This window comes from Piliocolobus tephrosceles, chromosome 3, assembly GCF_002776525.5.
Source record: "Piliocolobus tephrosceles isolate RC106 chromosome 3, ASM277652v3, whole genome shotgun sequence".
Taxonomy (NCBI): Eukaryota; Metazoa; Chordata; class Mammalia; order Primates; family Cercopithecidae; genus Piliocolobus; species Piliocolobus tephrosceles.
Window position 1 is genome coordinate 79,351,839 of NC_045436.1, and position 27,129 is coordinate 79,378,967.

General features: G+C 42.1%; 1 protein-coding gene across 1 annotated transcript; it reads right to left on the reverse strand.

Annotated features, from left to right (window-relative positions):
* Positions 1 to 1,329: 1,329 nt before the first annotated feature.
* Positions 1,330 to 20,274, reverse strand: C3H4orf54 (chromosome 3 C4orf54 homolog). Its single transcript, XM_023220174.1, has 2 exons — positions 14,519 to 20,274; positions 1,330 to 6,007 (listed from the first exon to the last, which is right to left on the reverse strand). The coding sequence occupies exon 1, from the start codon at positions 19,946 to 19,948 to the stop codon at positions 14,555 to 14,557; it is 5,394 nt and encodes a 1,797-aa protein (XP_023075942.1). The 5' UTR covers positions 19,949 to 20,274; the 3' UTR covers positions 1,330 to 6,007; positions 14,519 to 14,554.
* Between the last annotated feature and the right edge of the window lie 6,855 nt (positions 20,275 to 27,129).

Sequence of the window (27,129 nt, forward strand, 5' to 3'; positions counted from 1 at the left end):
TGAGCCCTGCCTGAATTGCAGATTCATGAGCTAAATGAAGAATTTTTGTTGTTTTTAGCCACTAAGTTTTGAGGTAGATTGTTTCTCAGCAATACATTGCTAGAACAATGGGCATGCTTGTTTATGAAAGTAAGATCTTCTGGATATAGTGTAGTGGGTCTGCATCAGTAGGGATTCATTAGATAGGTAAATTGCTTTATACAAGAAATTACAGAAACGTGGAGGATTGGGAGTCAGAAATCTAGGGAGCAGAGGAAGTGGAGGATGGAAGAAAGAGAAGGCTCTAGCAATTAGGAGAGTATCTGGAGCACAAATAAACTCAACTACCAGTGAAAATGACATTGTGCCAGAGATGGCATGGGGCTATTTAAGAATAGGAATGCCAGTGGTTCAGATTTAAGGTGTATGCTAATGCAGTTGCCTGCCATATTATGAACTACCTGCTAATCTCCATCGAGTTATGGTAAACCTTCAGCCAAATCCTGCCACACATACAGTCGCTATTTCTGAAATACTCAGGATTGGGTGAGCATGCTGCAATGAAGGCTGGCAGGGCAATGCAACGCAGAGAAAAATGGCGCACACTTGATGCAAAGTGGAGACTGTAGTTTGAGAATTCATTAGAAACAAGACCCGGAAGCCAGAGGTGACTCAGAGGTGACATATAAGATCTGAAACTGCCCTTAATTTCCTTTCTTGCTTTATATTCCCCAACCACTAGACAGATGTGAGGAATCCTGGATGTCTGTCTGTGTGGTATATAGGTTCAAGCGTTTTGGGGCCTTAATCTTAAGGTTTATAGTGATCTCACCTGACTAGTGGATTATTTAAGGGACATATTACGGCATTAATCTTCACTGTGCAGTAGATTTCCAAAATGTATGTCTCTGATATGTAGTTTCTGAGAGGGATGGCCACATTACTTTCTGGGGCCCCAGTGTGGACTCTCAGGCACACAGGTTGTCTGTGTTGCTCTCTGGTGTCAGTGGAGTGTCAGCACCTTGGTAGGTGTTCCTCACAATGCTACTTAATGAGCTGAGATCAGACTCCTTAGGTTGGCCAAAATACTTTGGGTACAGGAAGTAAAATACTCTGGGTATAGGCAAAAATCAGTACCAGACTTCTGACAGCCAGAGCTGTAAGATCATAAATTTATGTTGTCTTAAGCCACTAAAGTTGTGGTCATTTGTTACCACAGCAATAGAAAATGAGTAGTACCTGGATGTGAAATACTAATAGAGTATTTTAATTAAATGAAGGATTTAAAGTAGAAGAAAATAAAACTATCCAAAGCTTGTTTTTTGAGTTAAAATAAAGACAGACAATGCGTTTTTTCTTTGAAGTAATTTTTACTGGGAAAAAAAAAAAACAATAAAACTTTTTTTTCCAAAACAGTTAAAATAAAAGACCATTACACAAGATTGCACAATCATTTACAAATGCTGGCAATTAAAGGTAAATAGGCTAGTCTCACAGAATCCTTGTCTAAATAGTTTACTTCATATTCAATGCACTGAAAATGTGATTCTCAGAGCTGCTGAGATTCAAAGTCCCCTTGGCTGGATTCAAAGTTCCCTTGGCCAAGTTCATTGCATTCTACAATTGAATCATATCAGACCTCTGGCAGGAACCTTTTCCACCAAGATTCCTATGTTGAGAGTAGTTTAAAATTTCACATTCTTCCCATTTACCACCAGCTTTTTTCATAGTCCGGGGTACAACATTATCCAATATCCTTCCCCATTAATCACACAATTTACTCTCCTCTTTTCCAACATAACTTCTACAGTGTTCACATTCTTTTCAACCACTGCTGTCTTTACTATACAATAGTATAATTTATGTGTAAATACAGAAACACATGTCTTCAAAGTGGGGATAAAAAGAAAGCATCACCTGCTGTGGATACAGGTATAGTAGGTTATTCAGGGAGCCCTGGGAAGGACTTCTTGCCATTAACACTAGCCATAAAAAGCAATTATGAAACTTAAAAAAAGAAAAAGAAATCAAATCAGATGTGTGTGTGTTTTATTCTGCACCATGATGAATTAAACAGGAATAAATCTAATGTGTTCTAGTTGCAACATGAAATACTGAATGTTAACAGCTTACAAACGCTGCTCTGAACATTCAGTTCTCTTCTGAGACACAGGACATACAAAGGAGTTTAATTTTCAGACTCTTCCCCTGGGCCTAGTACTCACACGTGCCACAGATGGACATGTTTTTTTACCCCAGAGGACCAGAGTCTGCAATTCTGATTAGATTCAAGCTTAAGGCACCAATTAGCAAGTGCTACGTGCTTTATTAATGATTTTATGCACCTGTGAGGTCTACTTAGGACCCAGAAGTTAGTTAAGAATATATAAGCAGTCTCTTGATAATATATATCTTATTTCTACATATATCTCCTTAGAAATTATGTGAAAGCCTAACATATTTTGTGAATTTGATTTTTATAAGCAGTTTTCTCAAACAAACTTACACAAAAAGTTTCCACCTCAACAGTACTGATAAAATACAGGGCACCTTTTTCTTTCAAGTATTTGGGTGAAATAGCATACCCTGAGAATTTGGGGTGCAAACCTACACCTTGTAAACTGTAGAATGAAACTCCTCAAGCACCACATAAGTAAATGTATACCATGATAGTTTTTAAACACAAAGACTATTGTTGAATGTTGTTTTCCCACGCACATATACATACTTATCATGAGATTATAGTCAATCTACTTAGGAATCAATACTGTCCTGTCCTGCAGTCCAAAATATTATTTCAGGTAATGTGAGCATTCAATTTGTAGCAAACACAGACTTTGATTTCTATGAAGTATGAAAACAATTAAGATGTATCTTTTTAAGAGGTAAAGATGATCATGTCAAATTTGAAAATAAGAAAAAGGAATTTATATCACCAGATATTTCCAGTGACATAAGGATGTATTAGAAATGCGTGTCAATAGTTGAGATTTGTTATAAAGATATAAAGTGTAATTTGCTTTAGCTTATTTACTCCATGATAAATGGACATATAGAGAGCCTATCTGCTATGGCATTACCTACATATCTGGGCCTTCACTTAATCCTGAGGGCAATTTCAGTGAGTACTTTTTAAAAAAATACATTCTGGTGAATTCAATTTTTATATGGTTACAAATGTGTTCAGTTTTCCAGAAACGATTGAAATGGGACATATTTCAAATATGACCATTTTATCAAGAATAAAAAGAGGCCCTTCTGGAAAACTGAGCCACACATACAACCCTAAGAGGACATTATAAAAGGCAGACTCTGCAAATCTGATTAGATTCAAGTTCAAGGCACTATTTAGGAAATGTTTTACTAATGGTATTATAGTAATAAAAAATAAAAGGGAAGTTCAGTAGCTAAAGGGACATCATTAGAGTAATAGTTTTATGGGTCAGAAGGCTTCATAGACTCTTGTTTGATTCCACTTGAGTTATAAAAGGAAGGGTATATTACTTCATTCAAATATTCATGCAACCTCAAGAAATGACAAAACAATAAAAATAAAGATTGAGATTTACCTCATGCCTGTGAAAATACTTTTTCCTATCACTGGAGGTAGTGAATGGCCTAGCAGCTTTGTATGATTTGGTGAAATAGAGAACCATAAAATTATCAATAGATGATGTGATATTAATAGAACATTATTCAAAAGTTGCATTTTTAACCACTTCGACATCACTGTGTCCTTGGCAACTTCCGAAAAGGTGAAGTCTCTTGTATAGAACAAACGAAAAGCTTTTTCTTTCTTTCCTTAGTTTGTGTCCTAATTTACCTCAATGTGAGAATTTAAAACTCAAATCTGCTGGTGAGAAACACTGATACATAGATTATGGGCCCCAAACTCTCAACTCTACCACATTTTCTAGGGAAGGAGTTGTTTCTCTTTTTGAAGAGTCGGTGAGCGAGCGGTCACTACTCAACACGACCACTGGTTTTTCCTGAAAGTCACATTTGGCTTTAAACCAGTCTTAACAAGTTTGGTACTATCCACCCAAATTCTATGTACGTTTCACCAGGTGTGTTCAAATACTGGAGGTTTCTTGGTGCTGCTTTCAGTAAAGTAAGTGTAAAGATTTCTGAAAGGGATTCTACTTTCTTGGGTCAATATTAAGTTACCTTATACCCTGCCAATCTCTTCTGAAAACGAGGAAGCTCTGATGCTGTAAGATTTTTTCCCCAGTGGAGAAAACTTCAGTAAGTTCTGGGGGGAATTGATTGATATGCCTGGGTAAGAAGACCTCTATGATAAAGAAATATCTTTTTCTTGAATTTGGCACAAGGGCATCTTTTTCATACATAGAGATTATGTTTTGTATTTCATGTCTCGTAAAGTCTATAGCTTCATTTCATAGCTCATCAGCACAACAAGCAATTGAATCATGATCAGAGCTGACTATTCCTGCCTCAAACCTTTCCCTGTACCCAAGAGAAGTTTTTTTCAGAGCAAGATCCCTTAAAGGAAGACCCTGAAAGTTAAATTAAGTTTTTTTTAAGAGTCTGAGATGGGAAGCATAACTACAAAGTAACAAGATTATATAAATCATACTAAGCTCAGTCTCATAGTTTTTTACTCACACTTTTTGTCATGAGTAGCATAAAACTCTGTGGCTTATGAAGGAATTTTAAGCAGAAATAAAATATTGCTGATGATTAAAATAATAATAGGGCATTAAAAAATTACCAGAATGCTTTATCTTTAAACAAATTGGTAAATAAAGGGAGATTCTCAAAAAAAAAAAAAAAAAAAAAAAAAAGCCTGGGAAACACTTCAAATTATTCCTTTAAAAAGTAATTAAGTAATATTTCAATGTAACATTTGCCAAGTATATATCGATACACTTATTATGGCAAGCTAAATATTTATCTGTTTAATCAAATCTTCCAGTCTTCAAGACTCACTGCAAACACTCACTCAAATAGACTTCAGAATTGGGTTACAACTGAGACAGTACCGAATGTCGATAAAAGATTCCATGATTTGGATTCTTGACATCTCTTCAAACCTGCCTCATAAGGAGCAAGTGCTGTAACTCTAGGTTACTGTTATTGGGACAGCAAGGGTACAGCTGGAGTGAATCAGAGCCACTGAATTAGTGCCGTATTCTACTTTACTGCCCCAAAGGGTCACTCTTTAAACTCCAAACAATCCATGAGAGACATGAGTATGCAACTATGGAGGGAATTATTGAAGAAAAGAAAAATGCTATACACCCACAAAAATAGTTGGATTCTTAAAGGAAAATAGATATTTTATACTTTTCTGAGACTAAGTACTTTAGATGCAATCATTGGCTTTCCAGTATTTCAAGCTATTCTATTTTAAGGCAACAAATAGTGTCGTGGCATTGTACAAATTGGAAAAATAAAATAAAACACAAACATTAAAACCACCATTTTTCACAATCACATTTGAAATCATGCCAAACCTAATAAAATAACACATAGAGCATAACCAAGAGAATGGGTAGGTTTGGCTGATATATTATTCAAAGAGCAGACCACCATATTGAAAACTTAAATATGTACTACAACTCAGCCAGCTAGTCTTGATATATTCCAAGAACCTATAAGAAGATTCGTGATCCAAATTACTGATTTGCTAGCTTGGTTCACAACAGAATCAATCCCATTCTGTTGCATGTTTTGGCTGAACAATGGGAACAAAGGAATTGTTTGCCTAGTCACAAGTACAGGGGGAAAGGAGGTGAATAGAAACTTTATATCCTGTGTTGAAGTATAAAAAGAAATAGTCATAAAGGGAAGAAATGCAACCATTCAATCAACTTAATAAAATTAAAATAAAAACTGCCTTAAGAGGGTTGTTCAGAAAAATATAGAAACTTACACACTTGGCTTATAAGAAGCAAAAATTAAGAATAACACATGTGGAAGAAGTTTTTCAGATGAATTAATTCTCAGTGCTATTACAATGCAAATTCCAGATTAAAGAAGAATAGTCCATCTTTTTGTCTTGCTCCTATAAAATAAAAACATTAAAAAAAAAAACATAGTCAAGGAAAACATTTTTAGTTCTAAAAGCAAATTTCACTTTTACAAAACAAGAAAAATATTAAAATACATTTTATTTAAGTGTTTGGCTAATTTCAATGTTAATAATGAAGTTAACATTTTAAAATATGCTTGGCAAATATGTTTATGAACTTACTGAACATTATGCCAACTTCGAGAAATTGCCCCAACTGGAACTTGAATCAAATCTAATCAACTCTTCAAAAATGACTTTAAAGTTAAATGTTCATTTTCATTGACATCATTCATAGCAAAGATAAAATAATATAATAGATATATTTCTAATATTAGCATTCAGAAATATTTAAGCTAAATGGAAATATTTGAAATTTAGTTATCAATCTTATTAAATGAGTAAACTCTATACTGAGAATTCTTGTAAAGCAAATGACCAGTACTTAAATTATTTCGAAATTCACATAGTACATTTTGTTTAAAATAAGATGTACTGATTAGAACCTAACTTAGTTACATCAATTCTAGAACAGCATTGACATGTTCGAAAGCTTACTGAAAGTTAGCCTTTTCTCTCTATCTCCACATAAGTTCTAGCATATCTACCAGAACTTTGCCTAAGTAAGCTTTTTTTTTTAACATTTGGGAGTTAATATTTGAACACAATATTATGAAAACAGAAATAGAGTGGCCTACAGGTAATATTTGTTGGGGATTAAGAAGACTCATGCGAAAAACAACCTCCAAAAAGTATCAAATAACAGCTATCTAGCCAATTATATGCACTCAGAGTAGTAAGGCAAGGGACATTTTAATTCTGTCATCTAGAAACAAACCTGTTTAAATATGTGTTTTAAAAAAGAAGTCCGTAAGAATAATTTTTTAAGCTCATATATATATACTCCATGTTTATTTTATTGTGTTGTATTTTATATTGAGGAATGACCTGCAAGATGAAAGGGACCATTGTGAATTTGGAGACCCCTCATTTGCTGAACATAAGTTTTTCTACCTTAGGAGATCAAAAGCAGCAATAGGAAAATAAAATTTAACTACAAGAGAGAGAAAAGAAAATACGGGACTCAGAAGAATCATTTCAATGTGGATCCAAGGATTTGACAACAACTCTGGCTGAGTCCTATCACAAGGCAAGGTTTGCAAAGACTCCTTGAGCAGTGAGAAGACATTGAGGGGAGACAGAGAGACAGAAAAGAAAGAAACAGTCAAGAGAGAGATTGCACTATAGGATGGTAATAGTCTGAGAAATGAAGGAGAAATCTGGTTAATCAATCTACTAGGATCATATTTAGGGATTGATAGTATAGATACTGCCTTTTTGGATATTCACAGAATATCGCTTCTGCTTACACTAATTTCAGAGGAATTTGGTCTGAAATTGAGAATTAGTAAAATTGCTCCCAATTCCTGTTAAAGAAAAAGTGATAAAAATCACCAACATAGCTAACCTGTCAGAGGCCACACAAACATTTACTGCAGTAGAATGGATCATGAAGAGGTCAGTAAAAATGAAGGATGACTACACTGTGTCACCAGGGAGTTTAACTGGATGACTTCCCACGGTTTTAGGACCAGAACACATGACAGAGTTCAACAGGGATCCTGGGTCAGATTTTCCCTTTCTCCATGCCGGCCTGTGCCCAGACAGAGGGGAAAATCACCACACACAGCTGGCAAGCTATGCTCAGAGTTGTATAACATTCTGGAAGGCCTTGGGGGATACTAAAGTACCCTGACACACAGCCAACTGGCCTGCCCTGAGAGATCAGCCAGCTAGCTCAGAGAGGACTGCAGAGCTGTGGGCACTGCCTCCGGTTTGGGGAAATACAGAGCAATCCTGGGCACAGGTCCATGATGCTTACCCTGGGAATCTGCATTGATAAGAGCTGATTTTCTGCTCTGGTGAGGGGCACTGAGAAGATAAGGGGATTCTGAGGCATTTATGAGGGAGCTTGAACACTTGCTACATGCCATGTATATGTGCTGTCTTCTGTTATGGTTTTGTAATTCAGTCCTCACTACTCTCCTGAAATGTACCCCATTTTACAGATGAGGAAAATGAGGCTCAGTGACAGCAAGTCACTTGCCTGGACTACACTGTGACTAGTAAGTAAGACTAGTTACTTGGACTAGTAAGTAACAGTATAAGAATCTGAGTTGGGGTTGCCTGACTTCAAGGCACACATACTTGTGCTTTAGTAAAAGTCACACAGCTCCCCTTCAACTAAAATGCTTTAATTCACTGGCATCCAAGAAGATTTCACCCTTACCTTTATAGCCCACATTCTTCTGCTTTACATAAACAAAAATTCTCCCACCGCAGGGAGCCAAAGCTCCTAGGAGTCCTTAAGCTGGCTCAGGTTTCTTTTTGGGGCATACAGTGTTCTAAGGACAGCTAGTTTTTTAATAAAATGAAAAGCACACATAGAATTTTAGTATATGCTGAACACCGACAGATTCAGGGTCAGTTTCTTACCTTATTCCCTTTCCCTGCCCTTTCCCCCAAACCACAACACACACACACACACACACACACACACACACACACACACACACACACACACTCCATGGCAATAAAATGGCCAGAAGATTATATTTCCTCTGAATGAAACAGAAGTTTGGAAAATCAGCAGCAGGGCAGCCAGTCAAATGCCAACTCTGTTCTCTTCTCCCATCCACAACGACTTTAATGTTTCATATAATTAATCCTTTAGTGGACTGATGTGGCTGAGAGGAAAAATGCAAGGGCTGAAAAATTTTGGAGAAGTTAGGTAGTGGGAAAGTCCTGACACAAAGAACAGATAAGGGAAGAGGGACAATTTACAACAAAGAACTGAGACCAGAAAGCAGAGAATAAGACAAATAGATGAACAAGGGGGTGATCTATAAGAGAATGGGCATGGAGCTCCAAGTGCCTGGATTTCAATAGCTGCTGATGTGGGACAAGTTAATGTTTAATTTGTCAAACAGAAATTAAAAATAGTACCTACCTGTGTTAGAAATTCAATGATGTTAAGTCTTGGTATATACTAAATGATTAATACACACTAGCTATTACTTTTCATTTTTTATTAATTTTAGGTAAGTTAAAAAAGAAAATATAAAGGCAGTGGAATTGTGAAGAAAGGTATGAAATAGTAAGCTAGAGGAAAGCCACAATGCAATTAAAGGGAAAGGGAGAAAAGAAAAGGCAAAAACAAAAAAAAATACATTAAGAAGATAAAACAAAACAGCAGCTATATACAATAATTGGGAGAGGAAGTCACTACCAAGTTAGTGGGGAAAATAGAAATAAACTAATCAATTCATGAAGGTAATTATGGAATGAAGTGAAAATAAAATGTCTAGGTTATAGCCTGCAGATTAGCTACCTGGCCTGCATGCGCTGGGGCAGCAAAGTTCCTGTCCCTCAGATGACTTGCCTGGGCTGCAAGTACAATGCTTTAAGAACATTCAGGTGAGCTGGAGAACCCACCCAGTCCTACCCTTTAAGCGGTCTAATCTGTGATAAAAAACAAACTACGAAAAAAGTGAGGAAAAGGGAAGAAGCAAGGTGGTGGCACGTCGAACTAAATCAAGTTGAAGTGAATGGAAAATGAGAAACCACAATAAGGAACAAGTTGAAAAAAAAAAAAAAAAGGACAGAAAATAAATTCTCAAGTAAATGGCTATGGGAAAAAGAGAGACTAGTGGGACAGATACCAGGAAGTAACTCCATCAAAGAAAAGTGGCCTTAGGGAGAAAAGGAAAAGGAGAAATGGACAGCAAGAAGAAAGTGCCTGTGCACCACTGCACTCCAGCCTGGGCAATGTAGTGACTCCACCTCTAAAAAAGGAAAAGACTCTGGCATGGAATATTTAGGTTTTGAGTCCCAGTTCTGTGACTAAGGAAGGGTCACTTAACCTCTCTATGTGCCAATTTCCTCTTGGAATTTTAGTACAAAGAGACTGGGTTTGATAATCTAAGGACCAGTCTAGGGACCCCTTAGAATAATAAAACAGCTCTCCCTGAATCCAGCCCTTGCTCTTCCTACTTCAGTTGCTGATGCATGGGGCCCTATACAGTGGGTAGAAATAACTCTGAGGAAGTAAATAGAAAAGAAAGACCAACAATGCAGGAGCAACATGAAACACAGGGAGAAATGAAGAAACAAAGGCTTGCAGCATCCCACTACTGGGTATATACCCAAAGGATTATAAATTATGCTACTACAAAGATACATGCACACGTATGTTTATTGCGGCACTATTCACAATAGCAAAGACTTGGAATCAACCCAAATGTCCATCAGTGACAGACTGGATTAAGAAAATGTGGCACATATACACCATGGAATACTATGCAGCCATAAAAAACGATGAGTTTGCGTCCTTTGTAGGGACATGGATGCAGCTGGAAACCATCATTCTTAGCAAACTATCACAAGAAGAGAAAACCAAACACTGCATGTTCTCACTCATAGGTGGGAACTGAACAACGAGCTCACTTGGACTCGGGAAGGGGAACGTCACACAATGGGGCCTATCATGGGGAGGGGGGAGGGGGGAGGGATTGCATTGGGGAGTTATACCTGATATAAATGATGAATTGATGGGTGCTGACGAGTTGATGGGTGCAGCACACCAACATGGCACATGTATACATATGTAACAAACCTGCATGTTATGCACATGTACCCTAGAACTTAAAGTATAATAAAAAAAAAAAAAAAAAGAAACAAAATAATTGCTGTTCCCTTAGGCTGATATCCACTACATGTGCCAATGAAAGTTTTCTTTTATTAATATTACATATTTATTTTATCTTTATGCCCTTGTAAATGGTATTTAGTATCAAGTCTCAAATAAAATCTTAAAACAAAAATATAGCATCTAAGTGGATGGGCAAGAGAGTATGTCAGGAAGAGAAAAATATAGCCATGTGCCTCGAATAACAGAAATCTAAAAAAAAAAAAAAACTCATTAAAAAGTTTTCAAAGATCATGTGGAGAGGGAACATTAAAAACCAAAATAGACAGACAAAAAGGCCTAACAACAACGAAAAAGAAAGTGGCGAAGTTTTGCAGCTGGTGTGCCTAGTACACTGATGTGTTGCAATTGGGTTACTGCTGTAACCATCTGAGCAGTTGGGTCCCAGGTGATACACAGCCTTGTCCATTAATCACAATGTGAGATGGGAGTCCTAAATAATAATAAAATGAATAATATTATTATCTTTTTAGATGTGGTGTGGCATGGCAAAATCTGAGAAATACTGGAATATTGACCACAGGATGAAGAGAAGTGAGAAAAACTCACCTATAAAAATTTTTTTAATAAGGGAACATTTATAAGAGAATAATCAGAAAAAGATAACAGCAGCTGTTTATGTCCAAATATATATGGGAAGGAAAAAAAGTGAAGCTCCCTGTTGCAATGTGGTGCTAAAAATAGATGAGGAAATACTTATTATTTGAACTGGAAGGAATCTTAAAGGTTATGACAGTTCTTGAACACTTGTTTTGTAGTTCTGTGTGTACAAGTTTGTCTCCTGCTGGAGTGTAAGCCCCTAATTTGTGTTATCCGTATGTGGGTTTACGGCCCCAACAGGGAGTACACAGTGGCTGGTGGAATGTAGGCATGTAATTCATGCTTGTTGAATTAGTGCATTTTGTTGAAACATTCATTTTACAAATGTCCAGAGAGGCAAATGGAAACACAGATGGTTAATAGCCAAATGCCACCACAGAGCAGATCCCAGGTGTCCTTGCTGCCAGTTCAGAGCTCATTACACCTTCTTTACTGTCCCTTTTTTGCTCCATGCATCACACCAAGGAACATAGAGTGGTCTGCAGGGAGCATGGTGTCGCCCAGGAGTTAAGAGCAGGTTCTAAACATCCTGGTTGTCTCATTCTCTGGGGACCTCAGCAAACCATTTCTTTCTAAGTCCCAGTTTTCTTCTCTGTGAAATATCGTGGTCAGATAAAAATCATTTACATAAATTCTCATTTGAAAAGGGCACATAAACCTACCCTACCTCAAAACAAATATCTGCAATACGTCTGGTTTTTAAAGGAAATTTTGACCTGAAATCACCTTTCAAGATTTCTCACACTGACCATCTATATGAGCATCTTGAAATATCTGAACAGCACTTATAATTTTTTACACAAGGAGAAGAATTACACACTTAAAAAATATCCATCTGGCTTTTCTTTGGAGGGTGGTATTGAATGTTCAAACACGTGAATTTTGAAAAATTTTTAATTCATTATTTCAATTTGGCTAAGTCAACTTTTGCCTACATACAAAAAGTTAATCTTTAGTTGCCAACCAGATTTGGCCTTTCTGTCTATCTTTAGGGCTTTATTTACTAAAATAAAGGTCGTGCTTTCAAAAAGGGAAAAATTTTCAAATATCACCATTCAAGTCCCAAATGCTAAAAACTCTAATGCATATCTGTGTCGATTGGAAACAACCCCAAGTCTAATCTCTCTAGACTCAACAGACAGGAGAAAGGCCAAAGGCAGCTGCTTAAGAGGATACTGTGCAAGTGTGTGCCCGATCCTCCCTTCTCTCTTCCCTGTCCTCCCTTCCCCTTGCTTCTGTACCTCCACAGCTTGCACAAAGGTCTCATAGCATTAGCTGGTCCCAAACAGTCCTAGGTGAACACGCCACCTGTCTAAGTGATTAAAACACTTTTGCCTATAGGCTACTCTTTTCCTTCTGCAAAACTAATTCTCTAATTCTGAGTTTCCTACCCATGCATATTGAATATTTTTTTAATTTTCTACACTAAACAAAATATGACTTATTTGTCTTTACTTTTCTCCCTCCCCTCTTTATATGTTATCATCACACAGTGCCTGTTGCAGACTCTCCCAGAAGAAGAATTTAAATAATGTATTTCTAGATTGCAGCTAAAATGAGGCTTGTGCTTTCAACTGAATTCTTAGAGAAAGGTTTAAGGGTTTTTTAAACCATGCCTAATATTGTCTTACAGTCCAATAAGTGTAATAATATTCAGTAACAATCCCTTAATTTGAACAAAATTTTTAGCTTGCAATACACTGTTATATCATCTGATATTTAGATACATGTTTAGGGTTAGATATTATTGTCCCCACTAGAGATGACACATGAATGCTAAAAAGCTTGTAATGCCCAACGTCACACAGCTGGTGAGAAGCTGTGTGACTCCAAAATCCAATGATCCTAACTCCAGAATGAAGGCTCTTTCATTGCACAAAGCAACAATATTTCTGTTCCTTTTCAGTTATAACAGAGAAGAGAGAAATAACTTATTTTTTATTATGGAAGCATAAATAGGATTTCTCTCTTTTTTTTTTAGTTCAGAATATGATCTTACCAAAGACTGAAAGTCCTAGAAGCATTTATAATATCACCCTTTCCCCATCTGAAGAGAACAGGAGTGTAAGGGACAAGTTTGTCCCCACACAGTTCTGACACCTTTACGCTCGTATCTGAAGGTGTCTTTGCCCTGTCATGTGTTTGACCTGAAGTGTCCTGGTTTGAACAAGTAAAGCTCCCTCTTCCTATCAAGTTCCATGTACTGTATTTCCAGGGATTCCTGTTTGGACATTTGGATTAACTTAGGTGTCAGGAATCTATTTACTCTGATTTCCTTTACCTGGGGGTAGGTGTGGAAGTTGATTCTTTTCTGAAGAAAGAATGCAGACATGAAAATAACAGTCTTGTGGGGATTAGCAGCAAAGCATAATGTGTTCAGTCTGAACAGGACTGGATTAAACACAGCAACTCCATTCAAGCAAGGAGTAACTGCAGCTCCAGAATCCTCCATAGAAATCAAAGTGTGTGTGTGTGTGTGTGTGTGTGTGTGTGTGTAAGACACATTAAAGACCTTGAACTCATCCCAAGAATGTGTTCTGATTATCTGAAAACTGAAAAACAAGAGCTTAAAAAATACAGCCGCTTTTATAAGCAATTTCAAAAGGAAGATACAAGAGGAGAAAGAAGCTTTTCTGCAGATTTTAGAAAATGTTCCTACAAGAAACATCTGTCTTTGCTTCTCCATACTTCTGGGGAGCAAACAGATTGAAGGGTTTTACAATGACCTCCTAGGATGTTCAGTGCCTCCTGTCCCTGGGGCTGTCACAAACAGAGTGAGGCTCACTCCACAAAATCCAAGCTGGATTTTGATTTCTTTGCCCTGACAACGTTTACCACAGACTGAAGGGACAGACCCAAGGTTCACTTCCCTTCTACTCTCAGGTGGATAAAAACACTCAGGCAATCTGAAAAGGTCAAAGGGCAAAGGCTGACCTTGGGGACTGAAGCCTGGAGAGAGGGGGGAATCCTGGCAAAATTATCCCCTTTGTAAATTGGATGTGGTTTTGTTCTATTCTCTCAAAACATCCATTTTTAGAGACAGCCTCCTTTGTTGTAAATCTCTTACTTCAAACACAAACAAAAAAATTATTGTTCTTACTCTGGTAAACCTGATTATCAAAGTGAAATTCACTTACCAGGAGTGTTTCATTCCACTTCCTGGTGGCTGCCCATCATCTGTGTTCTACCACAAAGCTCATGGTGGTGCCATCAAAGGAAGGGGGAGCAATGATTCGTGGCCCCAGGGGCTGCGAAGTAATGCTGATGACAGGCTTGCCATGCAGCTGGGCAAAGCCCTTGGCCCCTACAAGTTGAGATGTGGCTGCTGGGGCTGAGGAGGATGAGGAGGCTGGAGACTGACCAGAAGCCATGAAGTATGGGGCCTCAGTGAACGCTGCAGCTGCCTCTTTACTGGAAGGCTCGGCCGCCATTGGGGAGAGCTCACCGCCTCCTGGAGTACGAGCAATTGGTGTGGGCTGCAGGGCATTTGTGGGCAGTACGGTGGGCAGAAACCCAGGGTAAATCATGTAGGTAGGTCCATAAGCCCCAGGACTCAGGGCCAAGGGAGGCACAGGGATGGACATGGGAGCCACAGCCTGCTGCTGGGAGGTCATGGGCACATCCACATACTGCCCTGTCTCAGGGTCAAACAGTCTCCGGGTCATGGGCTGTACCGGTGTGTCCACCAGATAGTACTGGCCAGTTGTCACATCCAGGAGCATCTTACGCTGGGTCTGTTGAGGCTGTGGCTGCTGGAAGGGGTCTGTGGGAACTGGAGCTGAGCCTGCAGGTGCAGGGGCAGGCATGCTGGGTGGGGAGAAGCAGAGGACCTGGGGCTGGGCCCCCTGTAGAGTGAAGGGCAGTGGAGGCTGGTGGTAGATGGTGGTAGGGGGATGCTCAGGGCTCTGGGGCCCTTGGGGGGCAGCTACTGTCTCCCGGGGGTTTTCAGGTTTGGTACGCCAAGCTGGTCGGCTGGTTCCACTAACCTGAGAGCCTTTGGAGCTACTGGGGACCTGACTGCGGGCACTCAGCGGGGGTAAACTACAGAGAGTGGCAGCTGAGGAGTTGGGGGGCCCCTCCCTGGAAACCCCAGGCCTGCTAAGAAATTCCCCTGCAGCAGAGTTTCCTTTAAGAGGGATGGTCAGGTAATTCTCACAGTCACTGTTGCTCTTCTCCACATTGCTGCCACTTTTCCTGTTGGTCACCTCATCAGGAGGTGTCCGGGTGGCTGGAGGGATCTTGAGGGACCGGAGTCCCTGCGATTTGATGCCCTTAGCCGCTGAAGGACTCTCTGGAGAAGGCCCTTGTGGGAACTTGCCAGCGACACCCCCAGTTTTCTGGATGCTGCTGGCACTTACAGTGAACACGTTCCGGTTGCTGGGGAGTGGTGGGAGGGGCTGCAGGGGTTGTGTTCTCTCCACATCCTTGTGGACGTGGGGAATATAGAGAGATCGGGGTCTTTCCCTGGCCAGGTTCTCAAAGGCCGCTGCCCTGGCAGACACACTCTCAGCGCTGGGGTTGGAGTTTCTCCGCTGCAGACGTTCTATGGGGGCCCCTCGCAGGACCACACCAGCTTTGTTTCCTGTGCCCCGTTCTTCCACCTCACCAAGCCGTTTGGACAGCTTGTCGTGGTCTCCCTCAGCACCCACTACCCCTTCCCTCTCCTCACTGGCAATAAGCGACAGCACGTGGCTGTCCATCATCATAGGCAAGGGGTCGCTTTTGCGCTTCCACTCATTCCTGTTGAAGCTGTACAGCTCTTCCATGGACCTCACGGCTGCAGTCAGCTTCTCCAGGGCATTCCGGGCTGGCTTTGTGGCTTTCCCTTCCTCCTTTACCTCCTCCTCCTTGAGCTTCTCTGGAGTCTTCTGAGTGGAAGCCTTGGAGACAATCTTGAGCACAGGCAGGTATGAGCCCTGCTCGGGCTTATTGGGGGCAATGGTAGCCACAGGCAGCCTGCCAGATGCCCTGTGAACCAAGACTGTCCCTTCTGGGGAGGAGGAATTCAAGACTCTGCCGCTGCCCCCTTTGCCCATGCTCTCCCTGGGCTCTCGGTCCATGCTGTCTTCCCTCTGGTTCACTACAGCCTGGCATGTAATCACCATGGGAGACAGGGATCCAGATCCGCCAGCTGCTGCAGACAGCTGCCTGGATTTGGGTCCAGTCAGCCCCTGCTCTGGGGTAACACTGCCCTTGTCACTGCTATCCCCTGACCCTTTAATTAGTTTCCTGACATCTCTCACCTGGTGGAGGGGGCCTTGAGCCTTGGACTTGTCTCTGATGTCTCTCACCTGGAAATGGGGCACTTTTTCCAGGTTGTCCCCGCGGAAGAGTTTCTGCTGTGCCCTGCTATTGTCCTCGATGGTCTTGAACAGGTTAGACGCGCTGCCACCTGCCAGCTTGGGCGTGAGCAACTTGGCAATGTTGAAGTCTGAGCTCGGCTGCTGCACACTCCCCAGCCGGATCTTGATTTCGGGAGCCTTGGGTCTGATCACCGCTGTGGAAGTGGCCTGAGCAGCAGGATACTTGGTGGCCTGCTTCCCCGACGGCTTGTCTTTGGGTGTCTGCTGGATGTTGGGGACAAAGAGGCGTGACATGATGGTGTTCTTGCTGGCAGAAATCTCCCCGAGATCAGCCCGCCAGTCGCCTCCTTTGGGCAGCTTCAGCTTCCCGATAGGGGCTTGCTCCTCCCGCTTCTCGGCCTCTTTCTCCTTCCATGACCGGAACGCACTGTTCTGACTGCGGAGGAAGATGCCCTTGACGGTCTCTGAGGCACTCTTTTTAATTTCACACACTTCTGTGTGTCCATCAGAGAAATTCCGGCTAGGGCCTGCGCTGCGCTCGCGAGGAGTACTGGCTTTGAAGACCGGGGATTTGGAGCCCGCCACGGACCCCTCCCCGCCCGCGTCGGACACGCTGACCACGGTGTACTCGGAGCCGGCCTCGGAGTGACGAGAGCTCTGCCTCTGCAGGCCCCTCTCTCGCTGCCTCTCGCTCCCGGGGGCGCCCTCCGTCTCCTTGGAGGTGCCTGCGAGGTGCTGGGATGTATCCGTGACTTCTCCCCTCTCCATTTTGAATTCGTGTTCCCGCTGCATCTTCTTGGAAATGACATTTTTTAGCAGACTGGAGGCGAACTTGGACTTCTGGGGGCCATCAGCGCGGGAGGCTGGCTTGCTGCCGTCGGAGGTCTCGGAGCCGTCGTCCGTGTATGCCGACCCCGGACCCTTGCCCGGGCCTTTGGTGGTCCTGCCAGGCCCAGGGGCCGAGCTGGCTTTGCTCTCACTGCGTACATTCAGGGGCTCCAAAAGGGTAACGACGCGGGAGCCCGTCTGGACCTGCTTCTGGAAACACAGGGGCGTCTCCACATGTTTGATTTCCCCCTCGACTTTGCTAACCACGAACTCCAAGGCCTTGGTCTGAGACTTCTTGGACTGGATGTAGAGCTGGTCGGCAGTGGCCCGGGCCCCACTGCCCTTCCTCAGACCTGCAGCCACAGAGGCCGCACTGCTCCTGAGGAGGCTCTGCTCCACCCTGGCCCCAACACCCCCACATTTTAAGTCCAGGAAAGTTGACCAGCGCCCAAAGCCCACTTCGGAGAGCGTGGCGGAGGACTCCCGGGAGCTGATGTTCAGAGCCTCAAAGTAGGGGTAAGCCAGGCTCCGGAAGGCCCGGGAGGTCAGGTTACGCACCTCTTTGTCCGCATCGTCCAGTTCGCTCACGGCACTGGAGGCTCCGCTGGAGTAGTCCACCAGCTCCTTCGCCCGGATGGCCCCGCACCTGGTTTGCAGGCGAGCAGGGACAGCAGTGAATTTCTTTGCATGGTCCTGAGCCACTGCTGCAGCCGGGTTTTGCTTCAGAGAACTTGAATTGTGTTCAGCAGCTGTAGAGACGCGGAGGCTCATGTCGCCTTCATGCTTGGCAGCATAAATAATGTTTTGCTTTGCACGCACGTTGCTAGGCTCATTTATAGCCCGGGAAGCCGGTTTGATTGATAGGAGGATCTGGCTTGCTGCACTCCCACAGCTGCTTGCGGCGGCGGCTACTGCCCCTGAAGCTGCCTCCGGGGTCTCGGGCAAGGCCTCAGTCAGGGGGGCAGTGCTAGGCCCAGTGGGTGGGGGAGTGGGGCCCCTGTCAGAGGGGCCGCTGCCCACTTCCGTGCTGCTGGTGTCGCGGCCACTGTGGCCTGCATTGGGGCGGGCCAGGTCGCTGCTGGTAGGGCTGGGCGTCCGGGTGGTGTTGGTGCTGGGAGTGGTGCTGAGGTAGCAGCTGTTGTCGTCGTCCTCTTCGGTCAGACTGGTGGTGTCCCCTGGGGTCTCGTCGCTGCCACCAAAGGAAGCATAATCCACGAATGAGTAGATCACGTTGTTGTCCTCGAAATCCCAGCGGGAGGCCAGTCCCACGTCGAAATCCATGTCCTGTTCCACCTCACTCAGCTGGATCTCATGGGTGGTGATGTAGTGAGCCTCTTCGACTTTGGGGGGGTCCCTGCTACCCTGGGACTTGGCAATAATGTCCCTGCACTCTGTTCCATCTCCTGCCCCTCCTCCCCCTCCTCCTTTTCCTCCTCCTCCCCCTCCTCCTGATATTTTCTCTCCTTCTCCTCCCACGGGCTGGCAACCTTCACTTTCACCACTCTCAGTCTCAAAGCCTAAGGATGAAGAGGAGGTGGCCGGAGCCCCTGTGGATGTAGTGGAGTCCTCCATTTTGGAAAGGCCATCCTCTTCTGCTTTGTTCATCGGGGAGGAGGATGAGGAAGATGAGAAGTTGCCACCCTCTTCAGAGGCAGAGTGCTGGGATCTAGAGAGTTCGGAGGAGGCAGGATTGCTCTGGGGGCTTGGAGTCTTGCACTTTTGACTGCTGGGTTCATCTTGGGCTTTCTCCTTTGGGCTCCTAGAGGCCCTCTGATCCCCAGGGCAGTGCCCCAGGGTAAGTTTCATGGTCCGGGGGCTCTCCCTCTGGACTTCAGCTGAAGCGCACATCTCCACGTATTTCGCTTCTCGCTGGGAGGAGGCTGAAGGCTTGGGAAGTGGCCACAGCTGCTGCTTGGGCTCCTGGCTGTCTTGAGCACTGCTCACCCCGTCCCCCACCTCCGCCTGTCTTGCTTTCGAATTCAGCTCAGGAGGGGCAGCTTCCATCATGAGCCCTTGCCCAGGTTTCAGCGACAGGAAAAGACAATGGTGAGCACTGGGGAAGTCTTGGGTCCGTCTCCGGCCCCGGAGGGGCTGCAGAGTTGCCCGAAGCAGGGTCCCACGTGTCCAGACTGGCCCCAAGGCTGTAGGCACCGCTGCCACTGCTGCCACCACCTCCCAGTTCTTCAGCCCCTGTGGCGGGGCCGCAGCAAGCCTGAGGGAGGTGGGAAGGCTCCTGGATGGGGCGGTGGAGGTGGTCTGTGGCTGGGGGGCTGCTGCTCTGGCCGAGACTGTGGCCAGTGTTCTGTAGCTGAGCTGTCCTGTCCAGTTGTTTGCCTGGCACCATCGGCAGCAGCGAGGAGCCTGAATGCCATCGGCCACGGAAGAAGCAGCATCTGTAGGTTGACCCCGGGACTCCCAGAAATGAAAGGAAAGCATGTGCTGTTTCTTGTGAAGCCTTGTCCCTTTCCTGGATGGGGCGAGAGAGGGTCACGTCATTCCAGAAATATTTTTAGTGTCCATTCCCTAGTCATATCGAAACCACACTTGAGGGTAAAAAGAAGAGGCTCTAATGAGATGAAAAGAGAAGGTTGGGGGTGGAGGAGGCATGTGGGTTCTAATTCAAATCAGCCAAATGTTCTATGTAATCTATTATAGCGATGTCTAGCAAGTATGAAATTATTCTTTCCTCACAGCCATCTTTCACTCTCAAGTTTTTGATTAAATGGTTCCCCCCACTTGTTCTTAAATAAAATTCAAAATTTTCACGCATTTCAAATGAATTAAGGACACTCTGGAAATATGTCAAAGTCTCCCTGGTACATATGGTAGCTTTATATTCGCCTCAAAATCTATGCATTTCTTTTTCTTTGGAGAGCCAAATCAGATGAGTTTTGGTAGTAAAACTTTTCATAGGAATAGAATATTCCATCCCTTTTCCCCCAAAGTTACACTTTATGAAACATGACCTGTTTGATTCAAAAGGATCTCTCCTGGAATCCTTACTATGGTGACTCAAATTATAAAAGGGCAATTTTCAAAGAACTAAACTTAACACTTTAAGTAAACTTTTCGTTATAGTCACTAAAAAGGGCACATGGAGCCAAAATTGACACTACTTCAAATCCCTACAGTGTCTTAATCAATCTGAAAAAAGATCCCTAAACTAGTAGAACCATGGCAAGACAATAAACCTCCAATTAAATATAGCCTGAGCTGCAGCCTCATGATTCAGTTACACTGGCTGAATTCCAGGCCTGCAGGGCACTGAGTCAAAAAGCAAAAGAATAACGAATACACTTACCCTTTAAGAGTACAGTGCAGCTTGGAGGGAGATTCAGAGAGGAAATGTGACCCACTGGCATGACCCATGGAAATGAAGCCAAAATCCCAGTTCACTGGCTCTGAGGTACCTCCATTTCAGACAATTCGGTAGTTGTGCAAGCAAATTTGCCAGTCCACTTAAGATGGGGGTCTGTGCTGGCCATCCTCAGAGCTGATTCCTTGGGTACTATCAGTGGAGAACCATGATGCTTGATTTTGGTGAGATCTGACCCTTGTCACCTGCCAGGCCCAGTTCCACCACTATACATAGTCTATGTGTCACTTATGCCGATTGAATAAAGCACTATTTTAAACACCCACATTTGTGGGGAACAAAAATAACACCATCAACCATCCCCTTTCAACATGAATGCCACCTCCACACAGAAAAATGTTCTTTCCTCCAAATAGGCATGTGGGTAGGTATGGAGTGGGAGCCCCTAACAACTGAAGCATCTACCTTCTCATACTTGGGCTATGGACAGCACAGGCCTGCCATTATCCTCCCAACTCCTTTCTGCCCACACCACTGCCATTAAAAGTATGACTTAAGGCAAGACTAAAAATACCAAGAATCAGAATGCAGACATAAAGCCAGAGATCTAGGTGAAGAGAGTAAAAGAGGAAAGGAAAAGGAAAGAAACAAAGAAAGGAAGAGAATGAAAGAATAGAGAGAACTTGCTAAATGTTTTGCAATCAACTTTTTGATTATAGAGAACCATGTTTAATACCACAAAATCTTAGATTTTTTTTTTTTTTTTTTTTTTCTTTTGAGAGGCAGCCTTGCTCTGTTGCCTAGGCTGGTGTTCAGTGGCACGATCTTGGCTCAATGCAACCTCCGCCTCTCAGGTTCAAGCAATTCTCATGCCTCAGCCAAGTCCTTAGTAGCTGAGACCACAGGGGCACCCCACCATGCCTAGCTAATTTTTGTATTTTTAGTAGAGATGGAGTTTTGCCATGTTGGCCAGGCTCGTCTCAAACTTTTGACCTCAGGTGATCCACCTGCCTCCGCTTCCCAAAGTCCTGGGATTATAGGCGTGAGCCACGGTGCCCAGCCCTTAGATTCTTAATGATAGTAATTACAATATTCACAGCTAAGACTTCCAGAGCATTTACTATGTACCAAGAACTACTTGAAACATTTTAAAATGTGTGTATTAATTTATTTGATCCCCCTAACAACTTGATGAGTTAGGTGTAATCATTGTTCTAATTTTATAGATGGAAAAACTGAGGCAGAATGATGTTAAGAAATGATGTGACAGACTTCAAACCCAGGTAGTCTGGCTTCAGAGCTTGGACCTTAACCATTATGCTACACAGTGTTACTGACTTCCATGCTCAAATACTCTACAGGGCACCCAGATTCACAATTAGAAGGAAGCCACTTATCCACTAGGCAATTTCATTTCATCTGCATGACTACAAACATACCACATAACTTGTTTGTTTTTTGTGGTTTTTCATATAACAAAACTGTGTACACTTTATCTACTCAGGGATTAAGGATCATAATCCTAGAAATAAAATGAAATAAAATATAGTTGGCTCCTTCAGGCAAGCCAAGTATTTTCAATGTCCCATTTTAATTTTGCTTTGAGGCTAACCGTGTCTTGGACGATAAACCCTGAACACAGCCGTGAGCACTGTGGTGCATACATACTCCACAGTGGAATAGAAGGCAGAGTTGCTGTCCATCAAGGCAATTATAGTCTAAGGAGGAATTTTTCCAGCACTTTTCATATGGCCTTGTCTGTCATGACAACAGATTTCAGCAGAGATTCTCTCTGCAGTTGGCACACTGCAAAATTGGAAGGTCATATGCCCTAAGTGTAGGTTAAAACGTAATTGCTTAACACCCAAAGTTCTGAAAATCTACCTCCAGCATCTTGCTTCCTCCACAGAGCACAGCCCTAGTTAAAACTCCCCAAGAGGCAAAGAGAGAACATCGTTCTGACAGTAGTACTTACCTCCAAAGTATCTGTGTGGCTCCTTTACTGCTTTCTATCTAAATGAATGCCAGTGTAGGAAAAAAATTGCAGAGAAATCTTTTTAAATGAAGTCAATTTCCAGTCAGGTTTAATTCAAACCACAAATTCTCTTTAAAAACCATATGAGCTGAAAAATTTTAATAAAACAGACTCTATTAAAAGCAAAAACAACTGATAAATAGAAAACCAATAAAGGCTAAAGTAAAACAATTAAGAACCCCAAACTGCTTGTCCTCTGGCATTTTCAGAGTTCTGCTGTAGTATATGTTACTATGAAAATGGATGCTGTCAGTTTTGTTGAAATAACTTGCAGTCATTAGGTAGCCATTGAGCCTTTTATTCCTTAATATGACTACAGTCATTTTTTTTACAGATGAACTCAGTGATTGCCTACCTGATCTCAACTCTTGAGCAATTAACAGTGACTAATGTCACCAGCATTAAACCATATTAAGCAGGCATAGTTGCTAGACCAGGCTAGGTACACTTAGTTGATAACTTTATATGGAAATTCAAAGAGTAACAAAGGCAATGACTCAGTATCATTATTTTTATCTCCGCAGAGAAAGTTTCTTAGCATTCCCTGAAAGTGTTGGAGATGATGGTATGTAAAAGAATGAAGGCCAGACTATCCACCAGTTGGTAAAAGGACATCGTTATATTTAGGGTCTCTGACAGTGGCACAATAGGGTAAATAAATATGTTATTCAAAAGGAAGAACAGTTTATCAAAGGTAGAGCGCTAGACCAGAAATGAAGACAGAGTCAAACTCAGACTCAAATAAGGAGTCAGAAAAAGGACTTACCAAACACAGACATTCTCAGGATTTTCTGGGCTGTGATGGGTGAGGGATATTCTCTGACTACCTTACATTTTATGTCAGGCTTTCCATAGACTCTTGCGCAGCTATTCGCACACACTGATGGAAAGGAGTCTCTTCCGTGGGCCACAGCTTAATACTCAGAGGGTGGCCAGCTGTTTCTCTTCCTGGCCAAGGGAGGCATGCAAAAGAATTATATCTGAAGGAAAGGTACTGTAGTAGCTCTTTCCTGAGGGTGCCAAAGACTATTATTTATTTGTCTATTGGGGTAAATGCTTTACATATTTTTGCTCATTAGTCCTCTCAAACATACTGTGAAAGAACAACTATTATTCCCATTTATAGATAAGAATTGGAGGCTGAGTGAAGACACATGCCCTGAATGACTTTTCATAATCAGTAAGTGCTAGAGCCTTCATTAGAACCCAGCTCTGAGTGACTGGAGCTCATGCTAAGTTGATGATTGAGCATTTAGTCTATTTGGTGGAGGTCACAGGGTCATGCCCACTGCTGGCTAGTTAGCTGTTTCACAGCCTCAACCAGCTGCCTGCACACAGGAACAGCTGGTCACCATGGAGTCCAAGGAAATGGAATGGCACGATTAGTATAAACTATCCCTGTGAATAGAAAAACAGCATGTACTATGAGGATAAATAAGTAGCACTATCTTCTTGTGCAAAGAAGAGCACGTTATTGTAGAATCATGCCATACACATTGTAGATGTAACCCCTTAGCTATGCCATTAAAACTTGGAAGGACAGGAAGAAACAATTCACCGCCAGAAATAAAACCTTACTAACAGCCACTCAAACCTGCACACAGAGGCCAGAGGTGATACAAAAATGTTTGCTACCTTCCCCCTTGAGTCAGGTTGTGTATCAAGGAGTCACTCCTCTCTGATCTCCCTCCCTCGCCTTCTCCTCTCTGAATGGTCTCTTAGGCATTTGCCTTCCCTTTCCTCACTCCCATTGCGCCTCTTTTTCCTCTTAGCACCTGACTTGTTGTCCCAGATAATAGTTTTCATCTGGCTTTCTCTTAAGGGAGTTGTGGAAGCTTTGGTGTTTCAGATTTTGCTGGATAATGGGAAATTATTCCTTCCAGACCAGCCTCAGAATGAAACACCAACAGGACAAACAAATCTTTCTTTCTCTATATAATACTGGCAACTTCAAGTAGCCTAATCCTAAATCTTGGTCCATCTTATCCAAGACCTCTGTCTGTTATCCCAGCATGAATGATATAGGGCCCAGAGAAGTGAGTGGCCAAGGATACCCTCCCCAGTGTGGAGGGCAGGACAGAAGAGCTGCCTCATTAGGCTTTCAGAAGTTGCTGTAAGTTTTTTCAGGTTGATGTTGAAGCAGAGTTTAATTAAGCAGCCAGCTCAGCTGCCTGTCTACAGAATCACATGAATGACTTATTTCTGTGACTTTTTAAGAAATAATTGTTTTTTGCCTTTTAATTCTTGATATTGCATTTTGGGGGCTAAAACCATGTTTCTGTTTCTGTTTAGTTTGGAAAATGTTTCTTCTCCCTATACATCTGATTTCAGACTTCAGCAATTTCAAACACGAGCCTGTAAAGATACACCCAATATTTTATTTTTTAGCTTTCTATTTCTATGATTATTTTTGAAAATTATTTAAGACATCACGTCTTCCCTTTCTTTAAATCTCACATTCAAACCTTCAGAAACCTCAAGTACTGAGATGCAATTTAGAGCAACTTTTTAGAAAACAATCTGACCATTTTTATCTATAATACAAAATGAGAAAAACTATGAGGGCTTAATACTATATGCATGAGGATGCTTATTGCAGTGCATTATGATAGAAAAAAATGGAAACCACTTAAATATCAATCAATAGAGAAATGATTGACTAATTACAGTGAACGCATGCTATGGAACATTGTGCAGACATTAATTCAAATGAACAGTTTTAACTTTGAAAGGATTTCCATGAAGAGAAAATTGAAGAATAAAATGTGTTAGTACCATTCCATTTCAAAAATAACAGACCAGGCGTGGTGGCTTATGCCTGTAATCCCAGCACTTCGAGAGGCCAAGACAGGAGGACCACGAGGTCAGGAGATCGGGATCATCCTGGCTAACACGGTGAAACCCCATTTCTACTAAAAATAAGAAAAAAAAATCAGCTGGGCATAGTGGCGGGTGCCTGTAGTCCCAGCTACTCGGGCAACTGAGGCAAGAGAATGGCTTGAACTCGGGAGGCATAGCCTGCAGTGAGTCAAGATCACGCCACTGCATGCCAGCCTGGGCAACAGTGCGAGACTCTGTCTCAAAATAAATAAATAAATAAATAAATAAATAAATAAACAAACAAACAAACAGTAACATCCATTTAAGGAAGCATATAGTTTTATCAGCATAGAAAATATTATGGGAATATAAATACAAAACTAACATTATTTTTGCATGTCTGGGAAGGTAGAATTCAACAAAGGGATGAGTGCATTATTACATTTTCCTTTAGGTAGCTCTGTGTTGTTTGAATTGTTAAAACAAACGTACTTTTCTTTTATAATAGAAAAAATATTTTATTTTGGAAAAATGTATTTTCTCTATAACTTTTCCTTAAGTTAAACCCAAACTAAGCTGAAGTTTGGAGTTAGAGCAAGGAACATTCACAATGGAGTAGACTAAAGACAGACATTTTAGCTTAACCTCCTTATTTTATCAGTACTGGAACAGAAGTTTAGAGAAGAGACTTGCCCAAGTCACAGAGCTATGAATAGTGGAGGAAGACTAAAATCCGTTTCTCCTGACCTCAAATCAGGGCTTGCTCTTGTGTTGTTTAAACTTTGCCATCAGAGTGACCAGAAGGAAGAGGAGACTTAATTGCATTCTCAAAAAATTGTTGTATACTCCCTTAAGAGGCAAAAAATTTCATTGTGACATCATATTTTATCTTAAAAACTATGTGAATTTAATCAACAAACTACTGTCACATGTAACAATAAGAATGAATCTCACAAACATAATTTTAAGGAAAAGAAGTCAGTGGCAAATAGAACATACTATATGATTCTATTTATATAGAAATCTAAAACAAGACAAAGCAATCAGTGATTAGTTAGAAATCAGGATGGGGTCAATTTTAGTTACAGTGTCAGAGAGCACGCTGGGGCTCTAGAGTGCTGATAATGTTCTGTTTCTTCATCTGGGTGGCGATTGCATGGATGCATTCACTTTGTGAAAGTATATTGAGCTGTATCCTTATGATTGTGCACTTTTCCGAATAAATGTTATACAATATGGTCATTAAGAATTCATGTGATTTTTACAATCATGTCTGTTTTCATATGTATATATTTCAAATCTTCAAATGAAGTTTATGGTTTATTAAAATATGTAATATTTATTTTGTCCTTCACATGCCAGTTTGTACACTGCAGAGTGCCTCTAGAGGTGTCAACTCCCCAGTGTGAGAAGCAGGGAGTCAGAGCCAACATTCAGGGCATGGGC

Excerpts from the sequence above, each read along its gene's own strand:
- C3H4orf54 (XM_023220174.1), bottom strand. The coding sequence starts at position 19,948 with ATGCTTTCCTTTCATTTCTGGGAGTCCCGGGGTCAACCTACAGATGCT.